This window comes from Ranitomeya imitator, chromosome 5 (assembly GCF_032444005.1).
Source record: "Ranitomeya imitator isolate aRanImi1 chromosome 5, aRanImi1.pri, whole genome shotgun sequence".
In the NCBI taxonomy this organism is placed as follows: Eukaryota; Metazoa; Chordata; class Amphibia; order Anura; family Dendrobatidae; genus Ranitomeya; species Ranitomeya imitator.
The window spans coordinates 13,378,371-13,405,891 of NC_091286.1; the positions used below are offsets into that span (position 1 = coordinate 13,378,371).

General features: G+C 47.5%; 1 protein-coding gene across 5 annotated transcripts in view; it reads left to right on the top strand.

Moving 5' to 3' along the window:
• DAAM2 (dishevelled associated activator of morphogenesis 2) overlaps positions 1 to 27,521 on the top strand; it is a 249,283-nt gene that overhangs the window by 99,076 nt on the left and 122,686 nt on the right. For all 5 annotated transcript variants that reach the window (XM_069768319.1, XM_069768322.1, XM_069768318.1 and 2 more), the window contains exons 4-5: positions 14,255 to 14,329; positions 17,232 to 17,326. In XM_069768319.1, the coding sequence (XP_069624420.1) occupies positions 14,255 to 14,329; positions 17,232 to 17,326 (170 nt within the window). The remainder of the gene's footprint in view (positions 1 to 14,254; positions 14,330 to 17,231; positions 17,327 to 27,521) is intronic.

The window sequence follows — 27,521 nt, forward strand, 5'->3', positions numbered from 1 at the left end:
TAAAGTCCTAATGGGGGACTCGCTTGGTCTCGACTATGGCGCCCCCTCTTCTATATGAACCAAAGGATGGACTATGATCTCGGCTAATCTGGCCCCTATAGGAAATCATTGGCCGCCGTGGAGTTTGGCCCATTGGCCTCAGCTTCCCTACACCATTGTATGTGACCTGTAAGACATGAATCCATCCAGGAGTCGGAGTTCCCATCACTCCCTACATCGTGGATCTGTAATTTGACGACCTGTGACCTAAAATTGTTGTTGGCCACTAGTTGGGTGGAGCAGATGATCAAAAAGTTCCAAAATGTTCTTACTTTGCTGTCATTCTCGTTTATGGAGTGTAATTTGATGAGTGCCCACATAGGGACCCCCACTGTTATGTCGGGGCATGGGGGGGTGAGGGTCATATATGAGCTCATGAGTGGGAGGTTGGAAAGAGTCTTCTTGGTGTTTCCAGACCTTCTGCATCCTTCTCCCAGTGATACGTTTTCCATTCGGAGGTTTTATGGGAGAAGGTTACAGATGTTTCCGTGCTCTCGCGTTCTCTGTCCTCCGCGTGTCGCACAGTCTCCTTTATTCGCGGGAGGACGTCGGCCGGCGGACATTTCAGGCACTGAGTCCAGGAGTGCAGACGGGGCTTGGGTGTCAGTGGGACGTCCCCAGAAGGAACCTCAGGAACCTCCAAGAGGAAAACACGATATTCTCTCCAGAGGAAAACACGATATTCTCTCCAGAGGAAAACACGATATTCTCTCCAGAGGAAAAACACGATATTCTCTCCAGAGGAAAACACGATATTCTCTCCAGAGAGGGAAACACGATATTCTCTCCAAGAGGAAAACACGATATTCTCTCCAGAGGAAAACACGATATTCTCTCCAGAGGGAAAACACGATATTCTCTCCAGAGGGAAAACACAATATTCTCTCCAGAGGAAAACACGATATTCTCTCCAGAGGAAAACACGATATTCTCTCCAGAGGGGAAACACGATATTCTCTCCAGAGGGAAACACGATATTCTCTCCAGAGGGAAATCACGATATTCTCTCCAGAGGAAAACACGATATTCTCTCCAGAGGAAAACACGATATTCTCTCCAGAGGAAAACACGATATTCTCTCCAGAGGAAAAACACGATATTCTCTCCAGAGGAAAACACGATATTATCTCCAGAGGAAAAACACGATATTCTCTCCAGAGGAAAACACGATATTCTCTCCAGAGGAAAACACGATATTCTCTCCAGAGGAAAAACACGATATTCTCTCCAGAGGAAAACACGATATTCTCTCCAGGGGAAAACACGATATTCTCTCCAGAGGAAAACACGATATTCTCTCCAGAGGAAAACACGATATTCTCTCCAGAGGAAAACACGATATTCTCTCAAGAGGGAAAACACGATATTCTCTACAGAAGGGAAAACACGATATTCTCTCCAGAGGGAAAACACAATATTCTCTCCAGAAGGAAAACACGATATTCTCTCCAGAGGAAAAACACGATATTCTCTCCAGAGGAAAACACGATATTCTCTCCAGAGGAAAAACACGATATTCTCTCCAGAGGAAAACACGATATTCTCTCCAGAGGAAAAACAAACGATATTCTCTCCAGAGGAAAACACGATATTCTCTCCAGAGGAAAAACACGATATTCTCTCCAGAGGAAAAACACGATATTCTCTCCAGAGGAAAACACGATATTCTCTCCAGAGGAAAAACACGATATTCTCTCTAGAGGAAAACACGATATTCTCTCCAGAGGAAAAACACGATATTCTCTACAGAAGGGAAAACACGATATTCTCTCCAGAGGGGAAAACACGATATTCTCTCCAGAGGGGAAAACACGATATTCTCTCCAGAGGGGAAAATACGATATTCTCTCCAGAGGAAAACACGATATTCTCTCCAGAAGGGAAAACACGATATTCTCTCCAGAGGAAAACACGATATTCTCTCCAGAGGAAAAACACGATATTCTCTCCAGAGGGGAAAACACGATATTCTCTCCAGAGGAAAAACACGATATTCTCTCCAGAGGGGAAAACACAATATTCTCTCCAGAGGAAAACACGATATTCTCTCCAGTGGAAAACACGATATTCTCTCCAGAGGAAAACACGATATTCTCTCCAGAGGATAAACACGATACTCTCTCCAGAGGATAAACACGATATTCTCTACAGAAGGGAAAACACGATATTCTCTCCAGAGGGGAAAACACGATATTCTCTCCAGAGGGGAAAATACGATATTCTCTCCAGAGGAAAACACGATATTCTCTACAGAAGGGAAAACACGATATTCTCTCCAGAGGAAAACACGATATTCTCTCCAGAGGGAAACACGATATTCACTCCAGAAGGGAAAACACGATATTCTCTCCAGAGGAAAACACGATATTCTCTCCAGAGGGAAACACGATATTCTCTCCAGAGGAAAACACGATATTCTCTCCAGAGGAAAGCACGATATTCTCTCCAGAGGATAAACACGATATTCTCTCCAGAGGGGAAAATACGATATTCTCTCCAGAGGATAAACACGATATTCTCTACAGAAGGGAAAACACGATATTCTCTACAGAAGGGAAAATACGATATTCTCTCCAGAAGGGAAAATACGATATTCTCTCCAGAGGATAAACACGATATTCTCTCCAGAGGAAAGCACGATATTCTCTCCAGAGGATAAACACGATATTCTCTCCAGATGGGAAAATACGATATTCTCTCCAGAGGATAAACACGATATTCTCTCCAGAGGGGAAAACACGATATTCTCTCCAGAGGAAAACACGATATTCTCTCCAGAGGAAAACACGATATTCTCTCCAGAGGAAAAACACGATATTCTCTCCAGAGGAAAAACACGATATTCTCTCCAGAGGAAAACACGATATTCTCTCCAGAGGAAAAACACGATATTCTCTCTAGAGGAAAACACGATATTCTCTCCAGAGGAAAAACACGATATTCTCTACAGAAGGGAAAACACGATATTCTCTCCAGAGGGGAAAACACGATATTCTCTCCAGAGGGGAAAATACGATATTCTCTCCAGAGGAAAACACGATATTCTCTACAGAAGGGAAAACACGATATTCTCTCCAGAGGAAAACACGATATTCTCTCCAGAGGGGAAAACACGGTATTCTCTCCAGAGGATAAACACGATATTCTCTCCAGAGGGGAAAATACGATATTCTCTCCAGAGGGAAAACACGATATTCTCTCCAGAAGGGAAAACACGATATTCTCTCCAGAGGAAAACACGATATTCTCTCCAGAGGAAAAACACGATATTCTCTCCAGAGGGGAAAACACGATATTCTCTCCAGAGGAAAAACACGATATTCTCTCCAGAGGGGAAAACACGATATTCTCTCCAGAGGAAAACACGATATTCTCTCCAGTGGAAAACACGATATTCTCTCCAGAGGAAAACACGATATTCTCTCCAGAGGATAAACACGATATTCTCTACAGAAGGGAAAACACGATATTCTCTCCAGAGGGGAAAACACGATATTCTCTCCAGAGGGGAAAATACGATATTCTCTCCAGAGGAAAACACGATATTCTCTACAGAAGGGAAAACACGATATTCTCTCCAGAGGATAAACACGATATTCTCTCCAGAGGGGAAAATACGATATTCTCTCCAGAGGGAAAACACGATATTCACTCCAGAAGGGAAAACACGATATTCTCTCCAGAGGAAAACACGATATTCTCTCCAGAGGGAAACACGATACAGGTCCTTCTCAAAAAATTAGCATATAGTGTTAAATTTCATTATTTACCATAATGTAATGATTACAATTAAACTTTCATATATTATAGATTCATTATCCACCAACTGAAATTTGTCAGGTCTTTTATTGTTTTAATACTGATGATTTTGGCATACAACTCCTGATAACCCAAAAAACCTGTCTCAATAAATTAGCATATCAAGAAAAGGTTCTCTAAACGACCTATTACCCTAATCTTCTGAATCAACTAATTAACTCTAAACACATGCAAAAGATACCTGAGGCTTTTATAAACTCCCTGCCTGGTTCATTACTCAAAACCCCCATCATGGGTAAGACTAGCGACCTGACAGATGTCAAGAAGGCCATCATTGACACCCTCAAGCAAGAGGGTAAGACCCAGAAAGAAATTTCTCAACAAATAGGCTGTTCCCAGAGTGCTGTATCAAGGCACCTCAATGGTAAGTCTGTTGGAAGGAAACAATGTGGCAGAAAACGCTGTACAACGAGAAGAGGAGACCGGACCCTGAGGAAGATTGTGGAGAAGGACCGATTCCAGACCTTGGGGAACCTGAGGAAGCAGTGGACTGAGTCTGGTGTGGAAACATCCAGAGCCACCGTGCACAGGCGTGTGCAGGAAATGGGCTACAGGTGCCGCATTCCCCAGGTAAAGCCACTTTTGAGTTACAGAGAAGCAGCACTGGACTGTTGCTAAGTGGTCCCAAGTACTTTTTTCTGATGAAAGCAAATTTTGCATGTCATTCGGAAATCAAGGTGCCAGAGTCTGGAGGAAGACTGGGGAGAAGGAAATGCCAAAATGCCTGAAGTCCAGTGTCAAGTACCCACAGTCAGTGATGGTGTGGGGTGCCATGTCAGCTGCTGGTGTTGGTCCACTGTGTTTCATCAAGGGCAGGGTCAATGCAGCTAGCTATCAGGAGATTTTGGAGCACTTCATGCTTCCATCGGCTGAAATGCTTTATGGAGATGAAGATTTCATTTTTCAGCACGACCTGGCACCTGCTCACAGTGCCAAAACCACTGGTAAATGGTTTACTGACCATGGTATTACTGTGCTCAATTGGCCTGCCAACTCTCCTGACCTGAACCCCATAGAGAATCTGTGGGATATTGTGAAGAGAAAGTTGAGAGACGCAAGACCCAACACTCTGGATGAGCTTAAGGCCGCTATTGAAGCATCCTGGGCCTCCATAACATCTCAGCAGTGTCACAGGCTGATTGCCTCCATGCCACGCCGCATTGAAGCAGTCATTTCTGCCAAAGGATTCCCGACCAAGTATTGAGTGCATAACTGAACATTATTATTTGTTGGTTTTTTTGTTTGTTATTAAAAACACTTTTATTTGATTGGATGGGTGAAATATGCTAATTTATTGAGACAGGTTTTTTGGGTTATCAGGAGTTGTATGCCAAAATCATCAGTATTAAAACAATAAAAGACCTGACAAATTTCAGTTGGTGGATAATGAATCTATAATATATGAAAGTTTAATTGTAATCATTACATTATGGTAAATAATGAAATTTAACACTATATGCTAATTTTTTGAGAAGGACCTGTATTCTCTCCAGAGGAAAGCACGATATTATCTCCAGAGGAAAACACGATATTCTCTCCAGAGGAAAGCACGATATTCTCTCCAGAGGATAAACACGATATTCTCTCCAGAGGGGAAAATACGATATTCTCTCCAGAGGATAAACACGATATTCTCTCCAGAGGGGAAAACACGATATTCTCTCCAGAAGGGAAAACACGATATTCTCTACAGAAGGGAAAATACGATATTCTCTCCAGAAGGGAAAATACGATATTCTCTCCAGAGGATAAACACGATATTCTCTCCAGAGGGGAAAACACGATATTCTCTCCAGAAGGGAAAACACGATATTCTCTCCAGAGGAAAACACGATATTCTCTCCAGATGGGAAAACACGATATTCTCTCCAGAGGGAAATCACGATATTCTCTCCAGATACATCCAGAATTGAGCGGCTCAGGAGCAAACATTTGGGTAATTGCTTATTCACCGTTGTAATGGTGTCTGTTCCCCATCGCTTGTAATCTGCAGCGTTTTCTACTCTGATCGGATTCCTCTAACACCTTTCTGAGCCCCTTACGTTTCATGATCTCTTTTAACCATCAGAGGATGCTCTTCTGGGCTTTTGTCATCATCTTGACCATTTGCAGAACATAATTAGCCCCCGTGTCCCGACTATATTGATATTTGGCTACTTCTATTCTCTGTCTGATGGTTGCTGGGTTCATCCTTTTGCTGATTTTTGTGGTTTGTGGTGCCGGAAGAAAATCCAAAAAACTCGCGATGCCAGGAGAAAAGCCATAAAACGTGCAGTGCCTGGGAGAAAAGCCATAAAACGCATGGTGCATGGAAGACAATGGTGAAAAGCCATAAAACACATGGTGCCCGTTGCTGAGAGAAAAGCCATAAAATGCACTATGTCGGGAGAAAAGCCATAAATGCACTGTGTCGGGAGAAAAGCCATAAAATGCTTGGTGCCCTGGAGAAAAGCCATAAAACGTTTGGTGCCCTGGAGAAAAGCCTTTTTACGCCGTTCGAGTGATGTAAGGTTTGATGGTAACATATAATTCCGGATCCACGCTCGGGAGCAGAGATATAAGAGACGAGGACGAGGCGGTGTAGTGCTGACTACGCGTTTCACTTCCAGCTACTGAGGTCCAAGCAGTAATGATGTTAAAGCTGCTCCACCAGTAAAAGCCGTACCGTTGGACATCTGCAGCAAATCCCTGGCCTGGAGAGAGGGGACACATTGTAGAAACATTAGGGGGGGGGGTGCGTGCAGGGGGTGTATTGCTCAAAGTCGGAGGATTGTGCACCCGTGGGCAATGTCTGCGTTATGTGCTGGAAAGACATATATCAATAAATGATAATGAAATCACTCTGCTGACTCCGCCTTCTAGTAATGAGATGCCTGCTGACCCCACCCTGTTATGATAATGAGATGACCCTGCTGACCCAACCCTCTAATGATGAGATGATTCTGCTGACCCCGCACTCTAATGATAATGAAATCACTCTGCTGACCCCACCCTTTAGTAATAATGAGATGGCTGCTGAACCTACCCTCTAATGATAATGAGATGACCCTGCTGACCCCACCCTCTAATGATAGTGAGATGACCTTGCCCTCTAACGATAATGAGATGCCTGCTGACCCCGTCCTGTAATGATAATGAGATGACCCTGCTGACCCCGCCCTCTAATAATAATGAGATGATCCTGCTGACCCCGCCCTCTAATGATAATGAAATCACTCTGCTGACCCCACTCTCTAGTAATAATGAGATGGCTGCTGAACACACCCTCTAGTGATAATGAGATGACCCTGTCTTCTAATGATAATGAGATGACCCTGCTGACCCCACCCTCCAATAATAATGAAATTACTCTGCTGACCCCACCCTCTAGTAATAATGAGATGGCTGCTGAACCCACCCTCTAAAGATAATGAGATGACCCTACTGACCCCGTCCTCTAATGATAATGAGATGACCCTGCTGACCCCGCCCTCTAATGATAATGAGATGACTCTGCTGAACCCGCCCTCTAATTATAGTGAGATGACAATGCTGACTCTGCCCTCTAATGATAATGAGATGACCCTACTGACCCTTCCCTCTAATGATAATGAGATGACCCTGCTGACCCTGCCCTCTAATGATGAGATGCCTGCTGACCCCGTCCTCTAATAATGACATGACCCTGCTGACCCCGCCCTCTAATGATAATGAGATGACTCTGCTGAGCCCTCCCTCTAATGATGAGATGCCTGCTGACCCCGTCCTCTAATAATGACATGACCCTGCTGACCCCGCCCTCTAATGATATTGAGATGACTCTGCTGACCCCGCCCTCTAATGATAGTGAGATGACCCTGCTGACCCTGCCCTCTAATGATAATGAGATGCCTGCTGACCCCAGCCTCTAATGATAATGAGATGGCCCTGCCCTCTAATGATAATAAGATGCCTGCTGACCTCGTCCTCTAATGATAGTGAGATGACCCTGCTGACCCTGCCTTCTAATGATAATCAGATGACTCTGCTGACCCCGCCCAATAATGATAGTGAGATGACCCTGCTGACCCCGCCCTCTAATGATAATAAGATGACCCTGCTCTCTAATGATAATAAGATGCCTGCTGACTGTTATGTTTGCTAATGACAGGTGTTATGAAGGCAATCCAGAAACACAGTGTGCTTAGCGATCAGAGCGCACACAGTGATCTGACAAATACCCAAAAATACAAGAACGAGCTCTGAGACGTGGAAACTCTGTAGACTGCACACCTGATCCTATCCTAAACACAACTAAAAGCGGCTGTGGATTGCGCCTAACAACTACCTAGGCAACTCGGCACAGCCTAAGAAACTAGCTAGCCTGAAGATAGAAAAATAGGCCTGACTTGCCCCAGAGAAATTCCCCAAAGGAAAAGGCAGCCCCCCACATATAATGACTGTGAGTAAGATGAAAAGACAAAACGTAGGGATTAAATAGATTCAGCAAAGTGGGGCCCGATATTCTAGGACAGAGCGAGGACAGTAAAGCGAACTTTGCAGTCTACAAAAAACCCTAAAGCAAAACCACGCAAAGGGAGCAAAAAAAACCCACCGTGCCGAACTAACGGCACGGCGGTACACCCTTTGCGTCTCAGAGCTTCCAGCAAAACAAAAGACAAGCTGGACAGAAAAAAAGCAACAAAAAAGCAAAAAGCACTTAGCTATACAGAGCAGCAGGTCACAGGAACAATCAGGAGAAGCTCAGATCCAACACTGAAACATTGACAAGGAGCAAGGATAGCAGCATCAGGCGGAGTTAAGTAATGAAGCAGTTAACGAGCTCACCAGAACACCTGAGGGAGGAAGCTCAGAAGCTGCAGTACCACTTGTGACCACAGGAGTGAATTCAGCCACAGAATTCACAACAGTACCCCCCCTTGAGGAGGGGTCACCGAACCCTCACCAGAGCCCCCAGGCCGACCAGGATGAGCCGCATGAAAGGCACGAACAAGATCGGAAGCATGAACATCAGAGGCAAAAACCCAGGAATTATCTTCCTGAGCATAACCCTTCCATTTAACCAGATACTGGAGTTTCCGTCTAGAAACACGAGAATCCAAAATCTTCTCCACAATATACTCCAATTCCCCCTCCACCAAAACCGGGGCAGGAGGCTCAACAGATGGAACCATAGGTGCCACGTATCTCCGCAACAACGACCTATGGAATACATTATGTATGGAAAAGGAGTCTGGGAGGGTCAAACGAAAAGACACAGGATTGAGAACCTCAGAAATCCTATACGGAACAATAAAACGAGGTTTAAATTTAGGAGAGGAAACCTTCATAGGAATATGACGAGAAGATAACCAAACCAGATCCCCAACACGAAGTCGGGGACCCACACGGCGTCTGCGATTAGCGAAAAGTTGAGCTTTCTCCTGGGACAAGATCAAATTGTCCACTACCTGAGTCCAGATCTGCTGCAACCTATCCACCACAGAATCCACACCAGGACAGTCCGAAGACTCAACCTGTCCTGAAGAGAAACGAGGATGGAACCCAGAATTGCAAAAAAATGGAGAAACCAAGGTAGCCGAGCTGGCCCGATTATTAAGGGCGAACTCAGCCAACGGCAAAAAGGACACCCAATCATCCTGGTCTGCAGAAACAAAACATCTCAGATATGTTTCCAAGGTCTGATTGGTTCGGTCTGGCCATTAGTCTGAGGATGGAAAGCCGAGGAAAAGGATAGGTCAATGCCCATCCTACCACAAAAGGCTCGCCAAAACCTTGAAACAAACTGGGAACCTCTGTCAGAAACAATATTCTCAGGAATGCCATGCAACCGAACCACATGCTGAAAGAACAAAGGTACCAAATCAGAGGAGGAAGGCAATTTAGCCAAGGGCACCAGATGGACCATTTTAGAGAAGCGATCACAGACCACCCAAATGACTGACATCTTTTGAGAAACGGGAAGGTCAGAAATGAAATCCATCGAAATATGTGTCCAAGGCCTCTTTGGGACCGGCAAGGGCAAAAGCAACCCACTGGCACGAGAACAGCAGGGCTTAGCCCTAGCACAAATCCCACAGGACTGCACAAAAGTACGTACATCCCGTGACAGAGATGGCCACCAGAAGGATCTAGCCACTAACTCTCTGGTACCAAAGATTCCAGGATGACCAGCCAACACCGAACAATGAAGTTCAGAGATAAGTTTATTAGTCCACCTATCAGGGACGAACAGTTTCTCTGCTGGACAACGATCAGGTTTATTCGCCTGAAATTTTTGCAGCACCCGCCGCAAATCAGGGGAGATGGCAGACACAATGACTCCTTCCTTGAGGATACCCGCTGGCTCAGATAAACCCGGAGTGTCGGGCACAAAACTCCTAGACAGAGCATCCGCCTTCACATTTTTAGAGCCCGGAAGGTACGAAATCACAAAGTCGAAGCGGGCAAAAAATAACGACCAACGGGCCTGTCTAGGATTCAAGCGCTTGGCAGACTCGAGATAAGTCAAGTTCTTATGATCAGTCAATACCACCACGCGATGCTTAGCTCCTTCAAGCCAATGACGCCACTCCTCGAATGCCCACTTCATGGCCAGCAACTCTCGATTGCCCACATCATAATTACGCTCAGCGGGCGAAAACTTCCTGGAAAAGAAAGCACATGGTTTCATCACTGAGCAATCAGAACCTCTCTGTGACAAAACCGCCCCTGCTCCAATCTCAGAAGCATCAACCTCGACCTGGAACGGAAGAGAAACATCTGGCTGACACAACACAGGGGCAGAACAAAAACGACGCTTCAACTCCTGAAAAGCTTCCACAGCAGCAGAAGACCAATTAACCAAATCAGCACCCTTCTTGGTCAAATCGGTCAATGGTTTGGCAATGCTAGAAAAATTACAGATGAAGCGACGATAAAAATTAGCAAAGCCCAGGAACTTTTGCAGACTTTTCAGAGATGTCGGCTGAATCCAATCCTGGATGGCTTGGACCTTAACTGGATCCATCTCGATAGTAGAAGGGGTAAAGATGAACCCCAAAAATGAAACTTTCTGCACACCGAAGAGACACTTTGATCCCTTCACAAACAAAGAGTTAGCACGCAGGACCTGAAAAACCATTCTGACCTGCTTCACATGAGACTCCCAATCATCCGAGAAGATCAAAATGTCATCCAAGTAAACAATCAAGAATTTATCCAGGTACTCACGGAAGATGTCATGCATAAAAGACTGAAACACAGATGGAGCATTGGCAAGTCCGAACGGCATCACTAGATACTCAAAATGACCCTCGGGCGTATTGAATGCAGTTTTCCATTCATCTCCTTGCCTGATTCTCACCAGATTATACGCACCACGAAGATCTATCTTCGTGAACCAACTAGCCCCCTTAATCCGAGCAAACAAGTCAGATAACAATGGCAAGGGGTACTGAAATTTAACAGTGATCTTATTAAGAAGGCGGTAATCAATACACGGTCTCAGCGAACCATCCTTCTTGGCTACAAAGAAGAACCCTGCTCCCAGTGGTGATGACGATGGGCGAATATGTCCCTTCTCCAGGGATTCCTTCACATAACTGCACATAGCGGCGTGTTCGGGCACGGATAAATTAAATAATCGACCTTTAGGGAATTTACTACCAGGAATCAAATTGATAGCACAATCACAATCCCTATGCGGAGGTAGGGCATCGGACTTGGGCTCTTCAAATACATCCTGATAATCAGACAAGAACTCTGGGACCTCAGAAGGGGTGGATGACGAAATCGACAAAAATGGGACATCACCATGTACCCCCTGACAACCCCAGCTGGATACCGACATGGAATTCCAATCCAATACTGGATTATGGGTTTGTAGCCATGGCAACCCCAACACGACCACATCATGCAGATTATGCAACACCAGAAAGCGAATAACTTCCTGATGTGCAGGAGCCATGAACATGGTCAGCTGGGCCCAGTATTGAGGTTTATTCTTGGCCAAAGGTGTAGCATCAATTCCTCTCAATGGAATAGGACACCGCAAAGGCTCCAAGAAAAACCCACAACGTTTAGCATAATCCAAATCCATCAGATTCAGGGCAGCGCCCGAATCCACAAACGCCATGACAGAAAACGACGACAAAGAGCAGATCAAGGTAATGGACAGAAGGAATTTGGACTGTACAGTACCAATGACGGCAGACCTAGCGGACCGCTTAGTGCGCTTAGGACAATCAGAAATAGCATGAGTGGAATCACCACAGCAGAAACACAGACCATTCAGACGTCTGTATTCCTGCCGTTCAACTCTAGTCATAGTCCTATCGCACTGCATAGGCTCAGGTTTAACCTCAGGCAGTACCGCCAAATGGTGCACAGATTTACGCTCGTGCAAGCGTCGACCGATCTGAATGGCCAAAGACAAAGACTCATTCAAACCAGCAGGCATAGGAAATCCCACCATGACATCCTTAAGAGCCTCAGAGAGACCCTTTCTGAACAAAGCTGCCAGCGCAGATTCATTCCACTGAGTGAGTACTGACCATTTCCTAAATTTCTGACAATATACTTCTATATCATCCTGACCCTGGCACAAAGCCAGCAAATTTTTCTCAGCCTGATCCACTGAATTAGGCTCATCGTACAGCAATCCGAGCGTCAGGAAAAACGCATTGACATTACTCAATGCAGGGTCTCCTGGCGCAAGAGAAAATGCCCAGTCTTGAGGGTCGCCGCGCAAAAAAGAAATAATAATCAAAACCTGTTGAATAGGATTACCAGAAGAATGAGGTTTCAAGGCCAGAAATAGCTTACAATTATTTTTGAAACTTAGAAACTTAGTTCTATCTCCAAAAAACAAATCAGGAATAGGAATTCTTGGTTCTAACATAGATTTCTGATCAATAGTATCTTGAATTTTTTGTACATTTATAACGAGATTATCCATTGAAGAGCACAGACCCTGAATATCCATGTCCACACCTGTGTCCAGAATCACCCAAATGTCTAGGGGAAAAAAAAAAGTGAACACAGAGCAGAAAAAAAAAAAAAATGATGTCAGAACTTTTTCTTTCCCTCTATTGAGAATCATTAGTTAGGCTCCTTGTACTGTTATGTTTGCTAATGACAGGTGTTATGAAGGCAATCCAGAAACACAGTGTGCTTAGCGATCAGAGCGCACACAGTGATCTGACAAATACCCAAAAATACAAGAGCGAGCTCTGAGACGTGGAAACTCTGTAGACTGCACACCTGATCCTATCCTAAACACAACTAAAAGCGGCTGTGGATTGCGCCTAACAACTACTTAGGAAACTCGGCACAGCCTAAGAAACTAGCTAGCCTGAAGATAGAAAAATAGGCCTGACTTGCCCCAGAGAAATTCCCCAAAGGAAAAGGCAGCCCCCCACATATAATGACTGTGAGTAAGATGAAAAGACAAAACGTAGGGATGAAATAGATTCAGCAAAGTGGGGCCCGATATTCTAGGACAGAGCGAGGACAGTAAAGCGAACTTTGCAGTCTACAAAAAACCCTAAAGCAAAACCACGCAAAGGGGGCAAAAAAAACCCACCGTGCCGAACTAACGGCACGGCGGTACACCCTTTGCGTCTCAGAGCTTCCAGCAAAACAAAAGACAAGCTGGACAGAAAAAAAGCAACAAAAAAGCAAAAAGCACTTAGCTATACAGAGCAGCAGGTCACAGGAACAATCAGGAGAAGCTCAGATCCAACACTGAAACATTGACAAGGAGCAAGGATAGCAGCATCAGGCGGAGTTAAGTAATGAAGCAGTTAACGAGCTCACCAGAACACCTGAGGGAGGAAGCTCAGAAGCTGCAGTACCACTTGTGACCACAGGAGTGAATTCAGCCACAGAATTCACAACAGCTGACCCTGTGCTCTAATGATAATGAGATGCCTGCTGACCCCACCCTCTATTGATAATGAGATGCCTGCTGACCCTGCCCTCTAATGATAATGAGAGGCCTGCTGACCCTCTATTGATAATGAGATGCTTGCTGACCCCGTCCTCTAATGATAATTAGATGCCCGCTGACCCCGCCCTCTAATGAGAATGAGATGCCTGCTGACCCCATCCTCTAATGATAATGAGATGTCTCTGCTGAACCCACCCTCTAATCATAATGAGATGACCCTGCTGACCCGTCTTCTAATGATAAGGAGATGACTTCTAACCATCCCTCTGTTGATAATCCCAGGGGACGGTAAATGATCGCTGTAGTTGGCCACTACTATAGGACCCTTACGGCTCATTTTTGTGCAATAGCTTGATCCCGTCCGGGTGTCTGATCTTCTGATCGGTCGGTCTGACCCCAGTGTCCTGGAGGTGAATACGTTCCGCTGTAGACTCCTGAGTGCTAAAAATCAATAATTGTTTCTCACTTTCTTTACATTTGTTGCAGGAACAAGAAGATCCGAATAAGCTGGCTACCAGCTGGCCAGACTATTACATCGACCGGATCAACTCCATGGCGGCCGTAAGTGATGATTACTCTATAAATACCTCCTCTGTCCCAGAACCGGAAATGCTGAGCCCCAGAATCGTTCTCCTTATGAGCCGACGTCTGGTACAAATGACCGGATGATGCGCACAAACATGAGGCTGGTTACATTGTAACGGGTCCATGCCTGATGTCTAATGATAATGCAGTTTATCCTCAATCATTGGGAAGAGAAGGGTTAAATTGTGACAACTTTCCAACAACATCTTCCTGATGCAGAATCTCCGGCATCACATGGAGATGAGGTCCCTGTAGGAAGTGATTGGCGTCATCTGCATCACTTTATATTGTAATGTTCCCACGCTGCGGAGCCCGATTGTTACATGACTGCGTCCTGTGAGGGGGAAACACGTAAGAGCCGGCGGATGTGACACGTGTAACGCTGCCATATCTGAGGAGGACCAGAGGCGCCGAGCATTTCACATCACACGACCACGTTCACACCTTACTATAAGCAGGAAACTGCAACAAAACTTACAGGAGCAGAACCTGGAGAGGAAACATCTACGGTGCCCCCATAGCAGTGACAGCCCCACTGACCCCCATTAGTAGTGACATCTACAGTGCCCCCATTAGTAGTGACAGCCCTACTGACCCCCATAGCAGTGACACCTATAGTGCCCCCATAGCAGTGACAGCCTCACTGACCCCCATAGCAGTGACATCTACAGTGCCCCCATTAGTAGTGACATCTACAGTACCCCTATAGCAGTGACATCTACAGTGCTCCCATTAGTAGTGACAGCCCCACTGACCCCCATAGCAGTGACATCTACAGTGCTCCCATTAGCAGTGACATCTACAGTGCCCCCATTAGTAGTGACATCTACAGTGCCCCCATTAGTAGTGACATCTACAGTGCCCCCATTAGTAGTGACATCTACAGTGCCCCCATAGCAGTGACATCTACAGTGCCCCCATTAGTAGTGACATCTACAGTGCCCCCATAGCAGTGACAGCCCCACTGACCCCCATAGCAGTGACATCTACAGTGCCCCCATTAGTAGTGACATCTACAGTGCTCCCATAGCAGTGACATCTACAGTGCCCCCATTAGTAGTGACATCTACAGTACCCCCATAGCAGTGACATCTACAGTGCCCCCATTAGTAGTGACATCTACAGTGCCCCCATTAGTAGTGACATCTACAGTACCCCATAGCAGTGACATCTACAGTGCCCCCATTAGTAGTGACATCTACAGTGCCCCCATAGCAGTGACATCTACAGTGCCCCCATTAGTAGTGACATCTACAGTACCCCTATAGCAGTGATATCTATAGTGCCCCCATAGCAGTGACAGCCCCACCGACCCCCATAGCAGTGACATCTACAGTGCCCCCATAGCAGTGACATCTACAGTGCCCCCATTAGTAGTGACATCTACAGTACCCCCATAGCAGTGACAGCTATAGTGCCCCCATAGCAGTGACAGCCCCACCGCCCCCCATAGCAGTGACAGCTATAGTGCCCCCATAGCAGTGACAACCCCATTGACCCCCATAGTAGTGACCTGTATAGTTCCCCCATAGAAGTGACACCTACAGTGCCCTCTGGGAATTTCTCGGGGTCCACAGGTTCCCATTACTGGAGCCACATGTTGCTTTTCGGGCCTTGGTTAGGGGTCGCTGAGCCTTTCTGTTCGTCCATTGTGTTTGCTGTCGTCCATTTGTCTTCATCTCGGAGTCGGCACAGATATTGCCGTCAGTCATCGCTTTCCTTTCATCTGGTTGTGGACGGAGTCTGATCCCAATGGAGCGCGCTCATAGATTACAATGGTGGTCACATCTAAAGCCCCCCGTGATGACAGCTGCCCGGGAGAGGACGTCAATGACCGGACCCCAGCTGTAGGGTTTATCCCACGTTGCGGCACGAATCTTCCATCTGTAACCCCTTCCTGTAATGCTGATAATAGATGAGGGCGGATATGAGAATCATGGCGGCTCAGTGTCTGTTTTTCCCTATATCTCAATCCAGTTTGTCCCCGGAGGTGTCCGCATTCAATCACATCCTCCAGCTAATGCAACAATGTAACAATATCCCTGGACATCGCTACAAGATCCGGGCTCTGTCCGATAGACCGATGCTGCAGCAGAAACCTCTCCCCTTCCATGTGATGATTTGGTGAAAGGAGGAGGAATCGCTGGCAGCGATGTTCCCATAACTCCTGTGACTCTAGCGATTACTGAGAATTCCCCTATCTGCCCCTTGTAGGGTGGCCTCACTCACAATTTGTCATACCCCAGATTTTCCCAGCATTCCCTTAATTTCCCATAGTCCAGTGTTCTTGTCACGTTGTAGCTATGATTATTAATGCACATGGCGTCCCCATCCCCATTTATAAGGTCTGTGTGCTCAGTGTCAGTAGGTGACCCAGACAAAGTAAAGCACGTCATGGCTGCTGACAGGAGGGCGGACAGAGGTCAGAGCTGGCATTCTGCGCTCTATAATAATACTGGTATAATGCCCCCCGGTCCAGACCCTGATACATTATACTGCAATGTGTGATGAATAATGAACGACACGGGAATCTCACGGTTCACAGCTGGGATTATTGGGATCCATGAATGGCTGGAGCTGGCACCTGACGTCTCCAAGGTTTCACCACTTCCCATGGCGCCTGGAAAGCGCTGCCAGAGCCCGGTAGCAGCAGCTGGTGCACGAGCGGCAACAATGTAACCACTGCATAAAGGAATCCAGAAAACACAGGGACGGCGCCAGAGGGAAAAAAGAACAAAAAGATTTGAATTTGATACATTGACCTTTCTGTTGCCTCCCCGCGGTGCAGGCGACCCGCGGACATCACGGTCTGTGCGCTCTTGCCCTGTGATTTCAATGCCTCCGCCGCCCCGGCTCACCTCACTCTTTGTTCCCGCAGATGCAGACTCTTTACGCCTTTGATGAAGAAGATACGGAGATGAGGAATAAAATCGTAGAAGACTTGAAGACGGCTCTCCGGACCCAACCCATGAGGTACAGCCACCGACCGCTGCCTGGGGTCTGCCGCAGGCCGAGTGTTGGGGTCCCACGGCCGACCCCGCCTGACCCTGCTGATTGGTCAGGCTGCTCACCGTCCACGCTATGTAACTACATGCACTGATACACTGGGGTTTGATACATTGTTGCATATAGGACACTAGTGTTTGTTATCTGGCGACTTCTGTGTTACATTATTATGTACAGTAAATGACCATCTGGGTTACAATATCATCATACCAATGATTGTTGCACATTATTATTATTATTATTATTATTATTTATTGTTATAGCGCCATTTATTCCATGGCGCTTTACATGTGAGGAGGGGTATACATAATAAACACAAGTAAAATAATCGACAATACAAGTCACAACTGGTACAGGAGGAGAGAGGACCCTGCCCGCGAGGGCTCACAATCTACAGGGGATGGGTGAGGATACAGGAGGAGAGAGGACCCTGCCAGCGAAGGCTCACAATCTACAAGGGATGGGTGAGGATACAGGAGGAGAGAGGACCCTGCCCGCGAGGGCTCACAATCTACAAGGGATGGGTGAGGATACAGGAGGAGAGAGGACCCTGCCCGCGAGGGCTCACAATCTACAAGGGATGGGTGAGGATACAGGAGGAGAGAGGACCCTGCCCGCGAGGGCTCACAATCTACAAGGGATGGGTGAGGATACAGGAGGAGAGAGGACCCTGCCCGCGAGGGCTCACAATCTACAAGGGATGGGTGAGGATACAGGAGGAGAGAGGACCCTGCCCGCGAAGGCTCACAATCTACAGGGGATGGGTGAGGATACAGGAGGAGAGAGGACCCTGCCCGCGAGGGCTCACAATCTACAAGGGATGGGTGAGGATACAGGAGGAGAGAGGACCCTGCCCGCGAGGGCTCACAATCTACAAGGGATGGGTGAGGATACAGGAGGAGAGAGGACCCTGCCCGCGAGGGCTCACAATCTACAAGGGATGGGTGAGGATACAGTAGGAGAGAGGACCCTGCCCGCGAGGGCTCACAATCTACAAGGGATGGGTGAGGATACAGGAGGAGAGAGGACCCTGCCCGCGAGGGCTCACAATCTACAAGGGATGGGTGAGGATACAGGAGGAGAGAGGACCCTGCCCGCGAGGGCTCACAATCTACAAGGGATGGGTGAGGATACAGGAGGAGAGAGGACCCTGCCAGCGAAGGCTCACAATCTACAAGGGATGGGTGAGGATACAGGAGGAGAGAGGACCCTGCCCGCGAGGGCTCACAATCTACAAGGGATGGGTGAGGATACAGGAGGAGAGAGGACCCTGCCAGCGAAGGCTCACAATCTACAAGGGATGGGTGAGGATACAGGAGGAGAGAGGACCCTGCCCGCGAGGGCTCACAATCTACAGGGGATGGGTGAGGATACAGGAGGAGAGAGGACCCTGCCCGCGAAGGCTCACAATCTACAAGGGATGGGTGAGGATACAGGAGGAGCGAGGACCCTGCCCGCGAGGGCTCACAATCTACAACACATGCGCACTGATCTTTATTACATTGTTGCACACGTGCACTGGTCATTGTTGCACTGTTGACACTGGTCATTATTGCATTGTTGCACACCTGCCTTGGTCATTGTTGTTAACGTGCACTGGTCATTGTTGCATTGTTGGATGTGTGCACTGGTCTTTATTACATTGTTGCAGACGTACACTGGTCTTTATTACATTGTTGCAGATGTGCACTGGTCTTTATTACATTGTTGCAGATGTGCACTGGTCTTTATTACATTGTTGCACACATGCACTGGTCTTTATTACATTGTTGCACACATGCACTGGTCATTATTGCATTGTTGCACTGTTGACCCTGGTCTTTGTTACATTGTTGCACCCTCATCTCCTATAGGACAGTGTCTCTCTGTGATGTCAGTGTCCCGTTTTTTCCATGGGAAGCGTTAATGAGTAAATGACATTAGATTGATCCCAGGATTACAGTTGATGTGGCGACTTCTCCGCTGCGGCTGATAAATGGATCCTCTGTGAACGGAATCCGCGTCTCATTATCGTCGGTTTATCGGGGGCTTCGCCAGTTCTGGGCCATTAACCCTAATAACAGGATAAAGAGGAAAAGACGTTCCCACACAAATGATGTCCTGCAGGGGGAGACACTGCTGGCTCCCAGAGGAAGCGGCTCACGGCTGACCCCCCAAAACTATGGGGAAAAAAACACAAAACCCAACATTACCAGGTTCTTACAGGCTTGTGACTTAAAGGGGCTGTCCAGTGTGCAGAAATTATCCAGAAGGTTCTGGCTACTGGGGTAACATGTTCCAGTCCCCGCTTTTTGCTCATCACTAGTTATCACTTCTAGATCTTGTGTGGTCCAGTCGGCCGAGCGGGCACTTTTACCCCATTAGGATGGAGCAGCATTGCATGTGCCGGCCAGCGCTGCATTCATTCCCTATCAGGCTGCCCAGCGCTGCACTTGCCGTTTTCCAGGAGCCTCATAGAGAATAATCTGCACTGCTGCCCCATTGTCATGGGATAAAAGTGTCGCATCGGGGATAAAAGTGCCGCATCGGGGATAAAAGTGCCGCATCGGGGATAAAAGTGCCGCATCGGGGATAAAAGTGCCGCATCGGGGATAAAAGTGCCGCATCGGGGATAAAAGTGCCGCATCGGGGATAAAAGTGTCGCATCGGGGATAAAAGTGCCGCATCGGGGATAAAAGTGCCGCATCGGGGATAAAAGTGCCGCATCGGGGATAAAAGTGCCGCATCGGGGATAAAAGTGCCGCATCGGGGATAAAAGTGCCGCATCGGGGATAAAAGTGCCGCATCGGGGATAAAAGTGTCGCATCGGGGATAAAAGTGCCGCATCGGGGATAAAAGTGTCGCATCGGGGATAAAAGTGTCGCATCGGGGATAAAAGTGCCGCATCGGGGATAAAAGTGCCGCATCGGGGATAAAAGTGCCGCATCGGGGATAAAAGTGTCGCATCGGGGATAAAAGTGTCGCATCGGGGATAAAAGTGTCGCATCGGGGATAAAAGTGTCGCATCGGGGATAAAAGTGCCGCATCGGGGATAAAAGTGCCGCATCGGGGATAAAAGTGCCGCATCGGGGATAAAAGTGCCGCATCGGGGATAAAAGTGTCGCATCGGGGATAAAAGTGCCGCATCGGGGATAAAAGTGTCGCATCGGGGATAAAAGTGCCGCATCGGGGATAAAAGGTTCTGCCAGTCCCAGTGGTTACACCCCTTTAACCTTTGGACAAGTAAAGCCTTGTTTTCACAGCCAATCCCTTTAAGGCCCCATACACATTATACTAAATTCGTCTGAACCTGCTGATGTCAGTGGGATTGGCCAACAGTATTAAGGGGGTCTCCGATACCACCCCAACAGATGATGTCAGAGAGAGAGGGGTCGTAATCCTCAGAAGACAAGGGTGGGGTCTGACAGCAGCTCTCATGGGAGCAGGGGGTCAGCCAAACATTCCTGTGGTGGAGACAGTTGTCAGGTGAACCATCATTCAGCCGATAGTTATCTAATGGAGAGGTCATCAGGTCAGTGAGGGTCCGATACCCGGATCCCCCGATCAGCTGCTCATAGTGTACAGAGCTCCTTACTCCGTGCAGTGGCCATTGTAGGTACTGCAGGTCAGGTGAAATACACTTCAATAGGAGCTGAGCGGCCACTACGCGGCGTACGGAGCGCCAGGTGTCTGATGGTTCGGCCTGAAAGGAAACTAGAATCTTGGAAGCTGCTGCCTTTCCTTGTGGTGGTCCATGTGGCAGGGGGTCCTCAGTGCAATAATGCCTACAGAGCAGCCCCCTATTGATGGCGGTTTTCTTTGCTTGGTTGCAGAGCTGGGAGAATACATCTTCTCCCAAATCACCACTCTGGGGGCTTCAGGTCATCTCGGGGGCTTCTGAAGTTTTTTTTTAGATGACAACTCAAAATTGCATTAACTATTGGTCTTCAAGGGAGGGTGGTCTTCTCAAAAAAAGATGGCGGTGTGCAGTATATATGCTGGAGCTGTCACAGGCAATCTGGTCTTCTCAGGGAGGTGGTCTTCTCAGGGGGTGGTCATCTCAGGGGTGGTCTGCTCAGGGGGTGGTCTGCTCAGGGGGTAGTCTTCTCAGGGGGTGGTCCTCAGAGGTGAATGGTCTTCTCAGAGGGGTGGTCTTCTCAAAAAAGATGGCTGGTGTGGCAGGTGTGCAGAATATATGCTGGAGCTGTCACAGGCAATCTGGTCTTGAGAGGTGGGTGGTCTTCTCAGGGGGTGGTCTTCAGAGGTGGGTGGTCTTCTCAGGGGGTGGTCTTCTCAGGGGGTGGTCTTCAGAGGTGGGTGGTCTTCTCAGGGGGTGGTCTTCAGAGGTGGGTGGTCTTCTCAGGGGGTGGTCTACTCGGGGTGGTCTTCAGAGGTGGGTGATTTTCAGAGGTGGGTGGTCTTCTCAGGGGGTAATCTTCTCAGGGGGTGGTCTTCTCAGGGAGTGGTCTTCTCATGGGGTGGTCTTCAGAGGTGGGTGGTCTTCTCAGGGGTGGTCTTTTCATGGGGTGGTCTTCAGAGGTGGGTGTTTCTTCTCAGGGTGTGGTCTTCAGAGGTGGGTGATCTTCAGAGGTGGGTGGTCTTCTCAGGGGGTGGTCTTCTCAGGGGGGTGGACTTCTCAGGGGTGGTCTTCTCAGAGGGGTGGTCTTCTCAGGGAGTGGTCTTCAGAGGTGGGTGGTCTTCTCAGAGGGTGGACTTCTCAGGGGTGGTCTTCTCAGAGGGGTGGTCTTCTCAGGGGGTGGACTTCTCAGGGGGTGGACTTCTCAGGGGTGGTCTTCTCAGGGGTGGTCTTCTCAAAGGGGTGGTCTTCTCAGGGGGTGGACTTCTCAGAGGGGTGGTCTTCTCGGGGTGGACTTCTCAGGGGTGGTCTTCTCAGGGGTCGTCTTCTCAGGGGGTAGACTTCTCAGGGGTGGTCTTCTCAGAGGGGTGGACTTCTCAGAGGGGTGGTCTTCTCAGGGGGTGGACTTCTCAGGGGGTGGACTTCTCAGGGGTGGTCTTCTCAGGGGGTGGACTTCTCAGGGGTGGTCTTCTCAGGGGGTGGACTTCTCAGAGGGGTGGACTTCTCGGGGTGGACTTCTCAGGGGTGGTCTTCTCAGGGGGTGGACTTCTCAGGGGTGGTCTTCTCAGAGGGGTGGTCTTCTCAGGGGGTGGTCTCAGGAGATGTCGCATGTCTGGGGACTGATATCCCGCGGTAATGGCTTATTACCCTGCACCCTGGCGCGCGCCGCCGTCGTCTTATCTGAATTTCGCCGCCCATAATCCGAGTTAATCACTTTAAAGACACAAATAAAACGTGTTTATGAGCTGGCACGGAGTTTTCGCTTGCGCGCCGTCCCCTCGCCCCCTCCGCAGTGCCCATGTTCGTTGGCAGCGGCCGCCGCTCGTAACTGGAGACGTCCTGTAGATCCTGAGTCTGCTCCCGGCGCTCCAGGAGACAACCGTCACCGCGATACAACTCCATCACCTAGAGGAAGGGAGCGCGGCCAAGCTGCGGATGCGTCCGGCCGCCTCGCCGAGCAGAACTAAGCAGCTGCAGCTGCGCTCGTCCCGTGGAGTAAAGTCTGCTAATAATCAGCGTCGGCGCAGCATGGCGACGGCCGCTCTCGCTCTGCAGCGAACTCTTCTTTTAAGATCTTGGCACAAACTTTAAAACCTTTTAATGGCTGGAAGCGGCCAAGTTTCTCGTTAGAGGCCTGAGCCTCAACTCATTTCCAGAGACTCAACTTGTTAGCTGCCAAGTGGGCCGGCGTCCAGCGGCCGGAGCCCGAGCCAAGTCCTAAATGCTAATGGGAATGATGCGGGCAAGCTGTGCAACATTCACATAAGAGGAACCCGCTGCAACAATGTATAGAAACAATCCCGGGTGACATCATTCTCCCGATGCACGAGGGATCCGGAGTCTGGGATCGGTTAGTAGTAACACGATACGGATCTGGCGAGTGTCTGCAGATCACACGTGTTACCAGCGTCTATCACATGCCGATTGGTAACAATGTATCACTGCAGACACTGCACGTTTCATAGGAACATGCAGTATGAAGCTAGAATGCAAAGTCTGCACCAAGATGTCGCATCCCATTATAGCCCTGTAGAGCGAGGGACACCAAGCTCCAGAGCTGCACTCACAATGCAACTGGAAACAATCAGCAAGACATTAAAAACAGCTTAGCGAAAAGCGGAGTCCTGTCTTCTCCACTGACTCTACTATCTGCTTCTCCTGGGCTGATACAACCTGACACTCTGCCCCATCACCAAAATGTTAGAGCTCTTGTGGCTGCCGCTCTCCAGCCGGTCAGTTCTGGTGTCTGGACTGTGACTGAGGAAGGATGGAGCAACGCTGCACAAACGCTGCTTGTACGGAAGGTTTCATCTAAAATACGTGCAGAATAGTGAGTGCAGCTCTGGAGTATAATACAGGATGTAACTCAGGATCAGTAATGTATGTACACAGTGACTGCACCAGCAGAATAGTGAGTGCAGCTCTGGAGTATAATACAGGATGTAACTCCGGATCAGTAATGTATGTACACAGTGACTGCACCAGCAGAATAGTGAGTGCAGCTCTGGGGTATAATGCAGGAGGTAACTCAGGATCAGTAATGTAATGTATGTACACAGTGACTGCACCAGCAGAATAGTGAGTGCAGCTCTGGAGTATAATACAGGATGTAACTCAGGATCAGTAATGTAATGTATGTACACAGTGACTGCACCAGCAGAATAGTGAGTGCAGCTCTGGAGTATAATACAGGATGTAACTCAGGATCAGTAATGTATGTACACAGTGACTGCACCAGCAGAATAGTGAGTGCAGCTCTGGAGTATAATACAGGATGTAACTCCGGATCAGTAATGTATGTACACAGTGACTGCACCAGCAGAATAGTGAGTGCAGCTCTGGGGTATAATGCAGGAGGTAACTCAGGATCAGTAATGTAATGTATGTACACAGTGACTGCACCAGCAGAATAGTGAGTGCAGCTCTGGAGTATAATACAGGATGTAACTCAGGATCAGTAATGTAATGTATGTACACAGTGACTGCACCAGCAGAATAGTGAGTGCAGCTCTGGAGTATAATACAGGATGTAACTCAGGATCAGTAATGTATGTACACAGTGACTGCACCAGCAGAATAGTGAGTGCAGCTCTGGAGTATAATACAGGATGTAACTCAGGATCAGTAATGTAATGTATGTACATAGTGACTGCACCAGCAGAATAGTGAGTGCAGCTCTGGGGTATAATACAGGATGTAACTCAGGATCAGTAATATATGTACATAGTGACTGCACCAGCAGAATAGTGAGTGCAGCTCTGGAGTATAATACAGGATGTAACTCAGGATCAGTAATGTATGTACATAGTGACTGCACCAGCAGAATAGTGAGTGCAGCTCTGGGGTATAATACAGGATGTAACTCAGGATCAGTAATGTATGTACACAGTGACTGCACCAGCAGAATAGTGAGTGCGGCTCCGGAGTATAATACAGGATGTAACTCAGGATCAGTAATGTAATGTATGCACACAGTGACTGCACCAGCAGAATAGTGAGCGCAGCTCTGGAGTATAATACAGGATGTAACTCAGGGTCAGTAATGTAATGTATGTGCACAGTGACTGCACCAGCAGAATAGTGAGTGCAGCTCCGGAGTATAATACAGGAGGTAACTCAGGGTCAGTAATGCAATGTATGTACACAGTGACTGCACCAGCAGAATAGTGAGTGCAGCTCTGGGGTATAATACAGGATTTAACTCAGGATCAGTAATGTAATGTATGTACACAGTGACTGCACCAGCAGAATAGTGAGCGCAGCTCTGGAGTATGATACAGGAGGTAACTCAGGGTCAGTAATGTAATGTATGTACACAGTGACTGCACCAGCAGAATAGTGAGTGCAGCTCTGGGGTATAATACAGGATGTAACTCAGGATCAGTAATGTAATGTATGTACACAGTGACTGCACCAGCAGAATAGTGAGCGCAGCTCTGGAGTATGATACAGGAGGTAACTCAGGGTCAGTAATGTAATGTATGTACACAGTGACTGCACCAGCAGAATAGTGAGTGCAGCTCTGGGGTATAATACAGCATGTAACTCAGGATCAGTAATGTAATGTATGTACACAGTGACTGCACCAGCAGAATAGTGAGCGCAGCTCTGGAGTATGATACAGGAGGTAACTCAGGGTCAGTAATGTAATGTATGTACACAGTGACTGCACCAGCAGAATAGTGAGTGCAGCTCTGGGTATAATACAGGATGTAACTCAGGATCAGTAATGTAATGTATGTACACAGTGACTGCACCAGCAGAATAGTGAGTGCAGCTCTGGGGTATAATACAGGATGTAACTCAGGATCAGTAATGTAATGTATGTACGCAGTGACTGCACCAGCAGGATAGTGAGTGCAGCTCTGGGGTATAATACAGGAGGTAACTCAGGGTCAGTAATGTAATGTATGCACACAGTGACTGCACCAGCAGAATAGTGAGCGCAGCTCTGGGGTATAATACAGGATGTAACTCAGGATCAGTAATATAATGTATGTACATAGTGACTGCACCAGCAGAATAGTCAGCGCAGCTCTGGGGTATAATACAGGATGTAACTCAGGATCAGTAATGTAATGTATGTACACAGTGACTGCACCAGCAGAATAGTGAGTGCAGCTCTGGAGTATAATACAGGATGTAACTCAGGATCAGTAATGTAATGTATGTACACAGTGACTGCACCAGCAGAATAGTGAGTGCAGCTCTGGAGTATAATACAGGATGTAACTCAGGATCAGTAATGTAATGTATGTACATAGTGACTGCACCAGCAGAATAGTCAGCGCAGCTCTGGGGTATAATACAGGATGTAACTCAGGATCAGCAATGTAATGTATGTACACAGTGACTGCAACAGCAGAATAGTGAGTGCAGCTCTGGAGTATAATACAGGATGTAACTCCGGATCAGTAATGTATGTACACAGTGACTGCACCAGCAGAATAGTGAGTGCAGCTCTGGGGTATAATGCAGGAGGTAACTCAGGATCAGTAATGTAATGTATGTACACAGTGACTGCACCAGCAGAATAGTGAGTGCAGCTCTGGAGTATAATACAGGATGTAACTCAGGATCAGTAATGTATGTACACAGTGACTGCACCAGCAGAATAGTGAGTGCAGCTCTGGAGTATAATACAGGATGTAACTCAGGATCAGTAATGTAATGTATGTACATAGTGACTGCACCAGCAGAATAGTGAGTGCAGCTCTGGGGTATAATACAGGATGTAACTCAGGATCAGTAATATATGTACATAGTGACTGCACCAGCAGAATAGTGAGTGCAGCTCTGGAGTATAATACAGGATGTAACTCAGGATCAGTAATGTATGTACATAGTGACTGCACCAGCAGAATAGTGAGTGCAGCTCTGGGGTATAATACAGGATGTAACTCAGGATCAGTAATGTATGTACACAGTGACTGCACCAGCAGAATAGTGAGTGCGGCTCCGGAGTATAATACAGGATGTAACTCAGGATCAGTAATGTAATGTATGCACACAGTGACTGCACCAGCAGAATAGTGAGCGCAGCTCTGGAGTATAATACAGGATGTAACTCAGGGTCAGTAATGTAATGTATGTGCACAGTGACTGCACCAGCAGAATAGTGAGTGCAGCTCCGGAGTATAATACAGGAGGTAACTCAGGGTCAGTAATGCAATGTATGTACACAGTGACTGCACCAGCAGAATAGTGAGTGCAGCTCTGGGGTATAATACAGGATTTAACTCAGGATCAGTAATGTAATGTATGTACACAGTGACTGCACCAGCAGAATAGTGAGCGCAGCTCTGGAGTATGATACAGGAGGTAACTCAGGGTCAGTAATGTAATGTATGTACACAGTGACTGCACCAGCAGAATAGTGAGTGCAGCTCTGGGGTATAATACAGGATGTAACTCAGGATCAGTAATGTAATGTATGTACACAGTGACTGCACCAGCAGAATAGTGAGCGCAGCTCTGGAGTATGATACAGGAGGTAACTCAGGGTCAGTAATGTAATGTATGTACACAGTGACTGCACCAGCAGAATAGTGAGTGCAGCTCTGGGGTATAATACAGCATGTAACTCAGGATCAGTAATGTAATGTA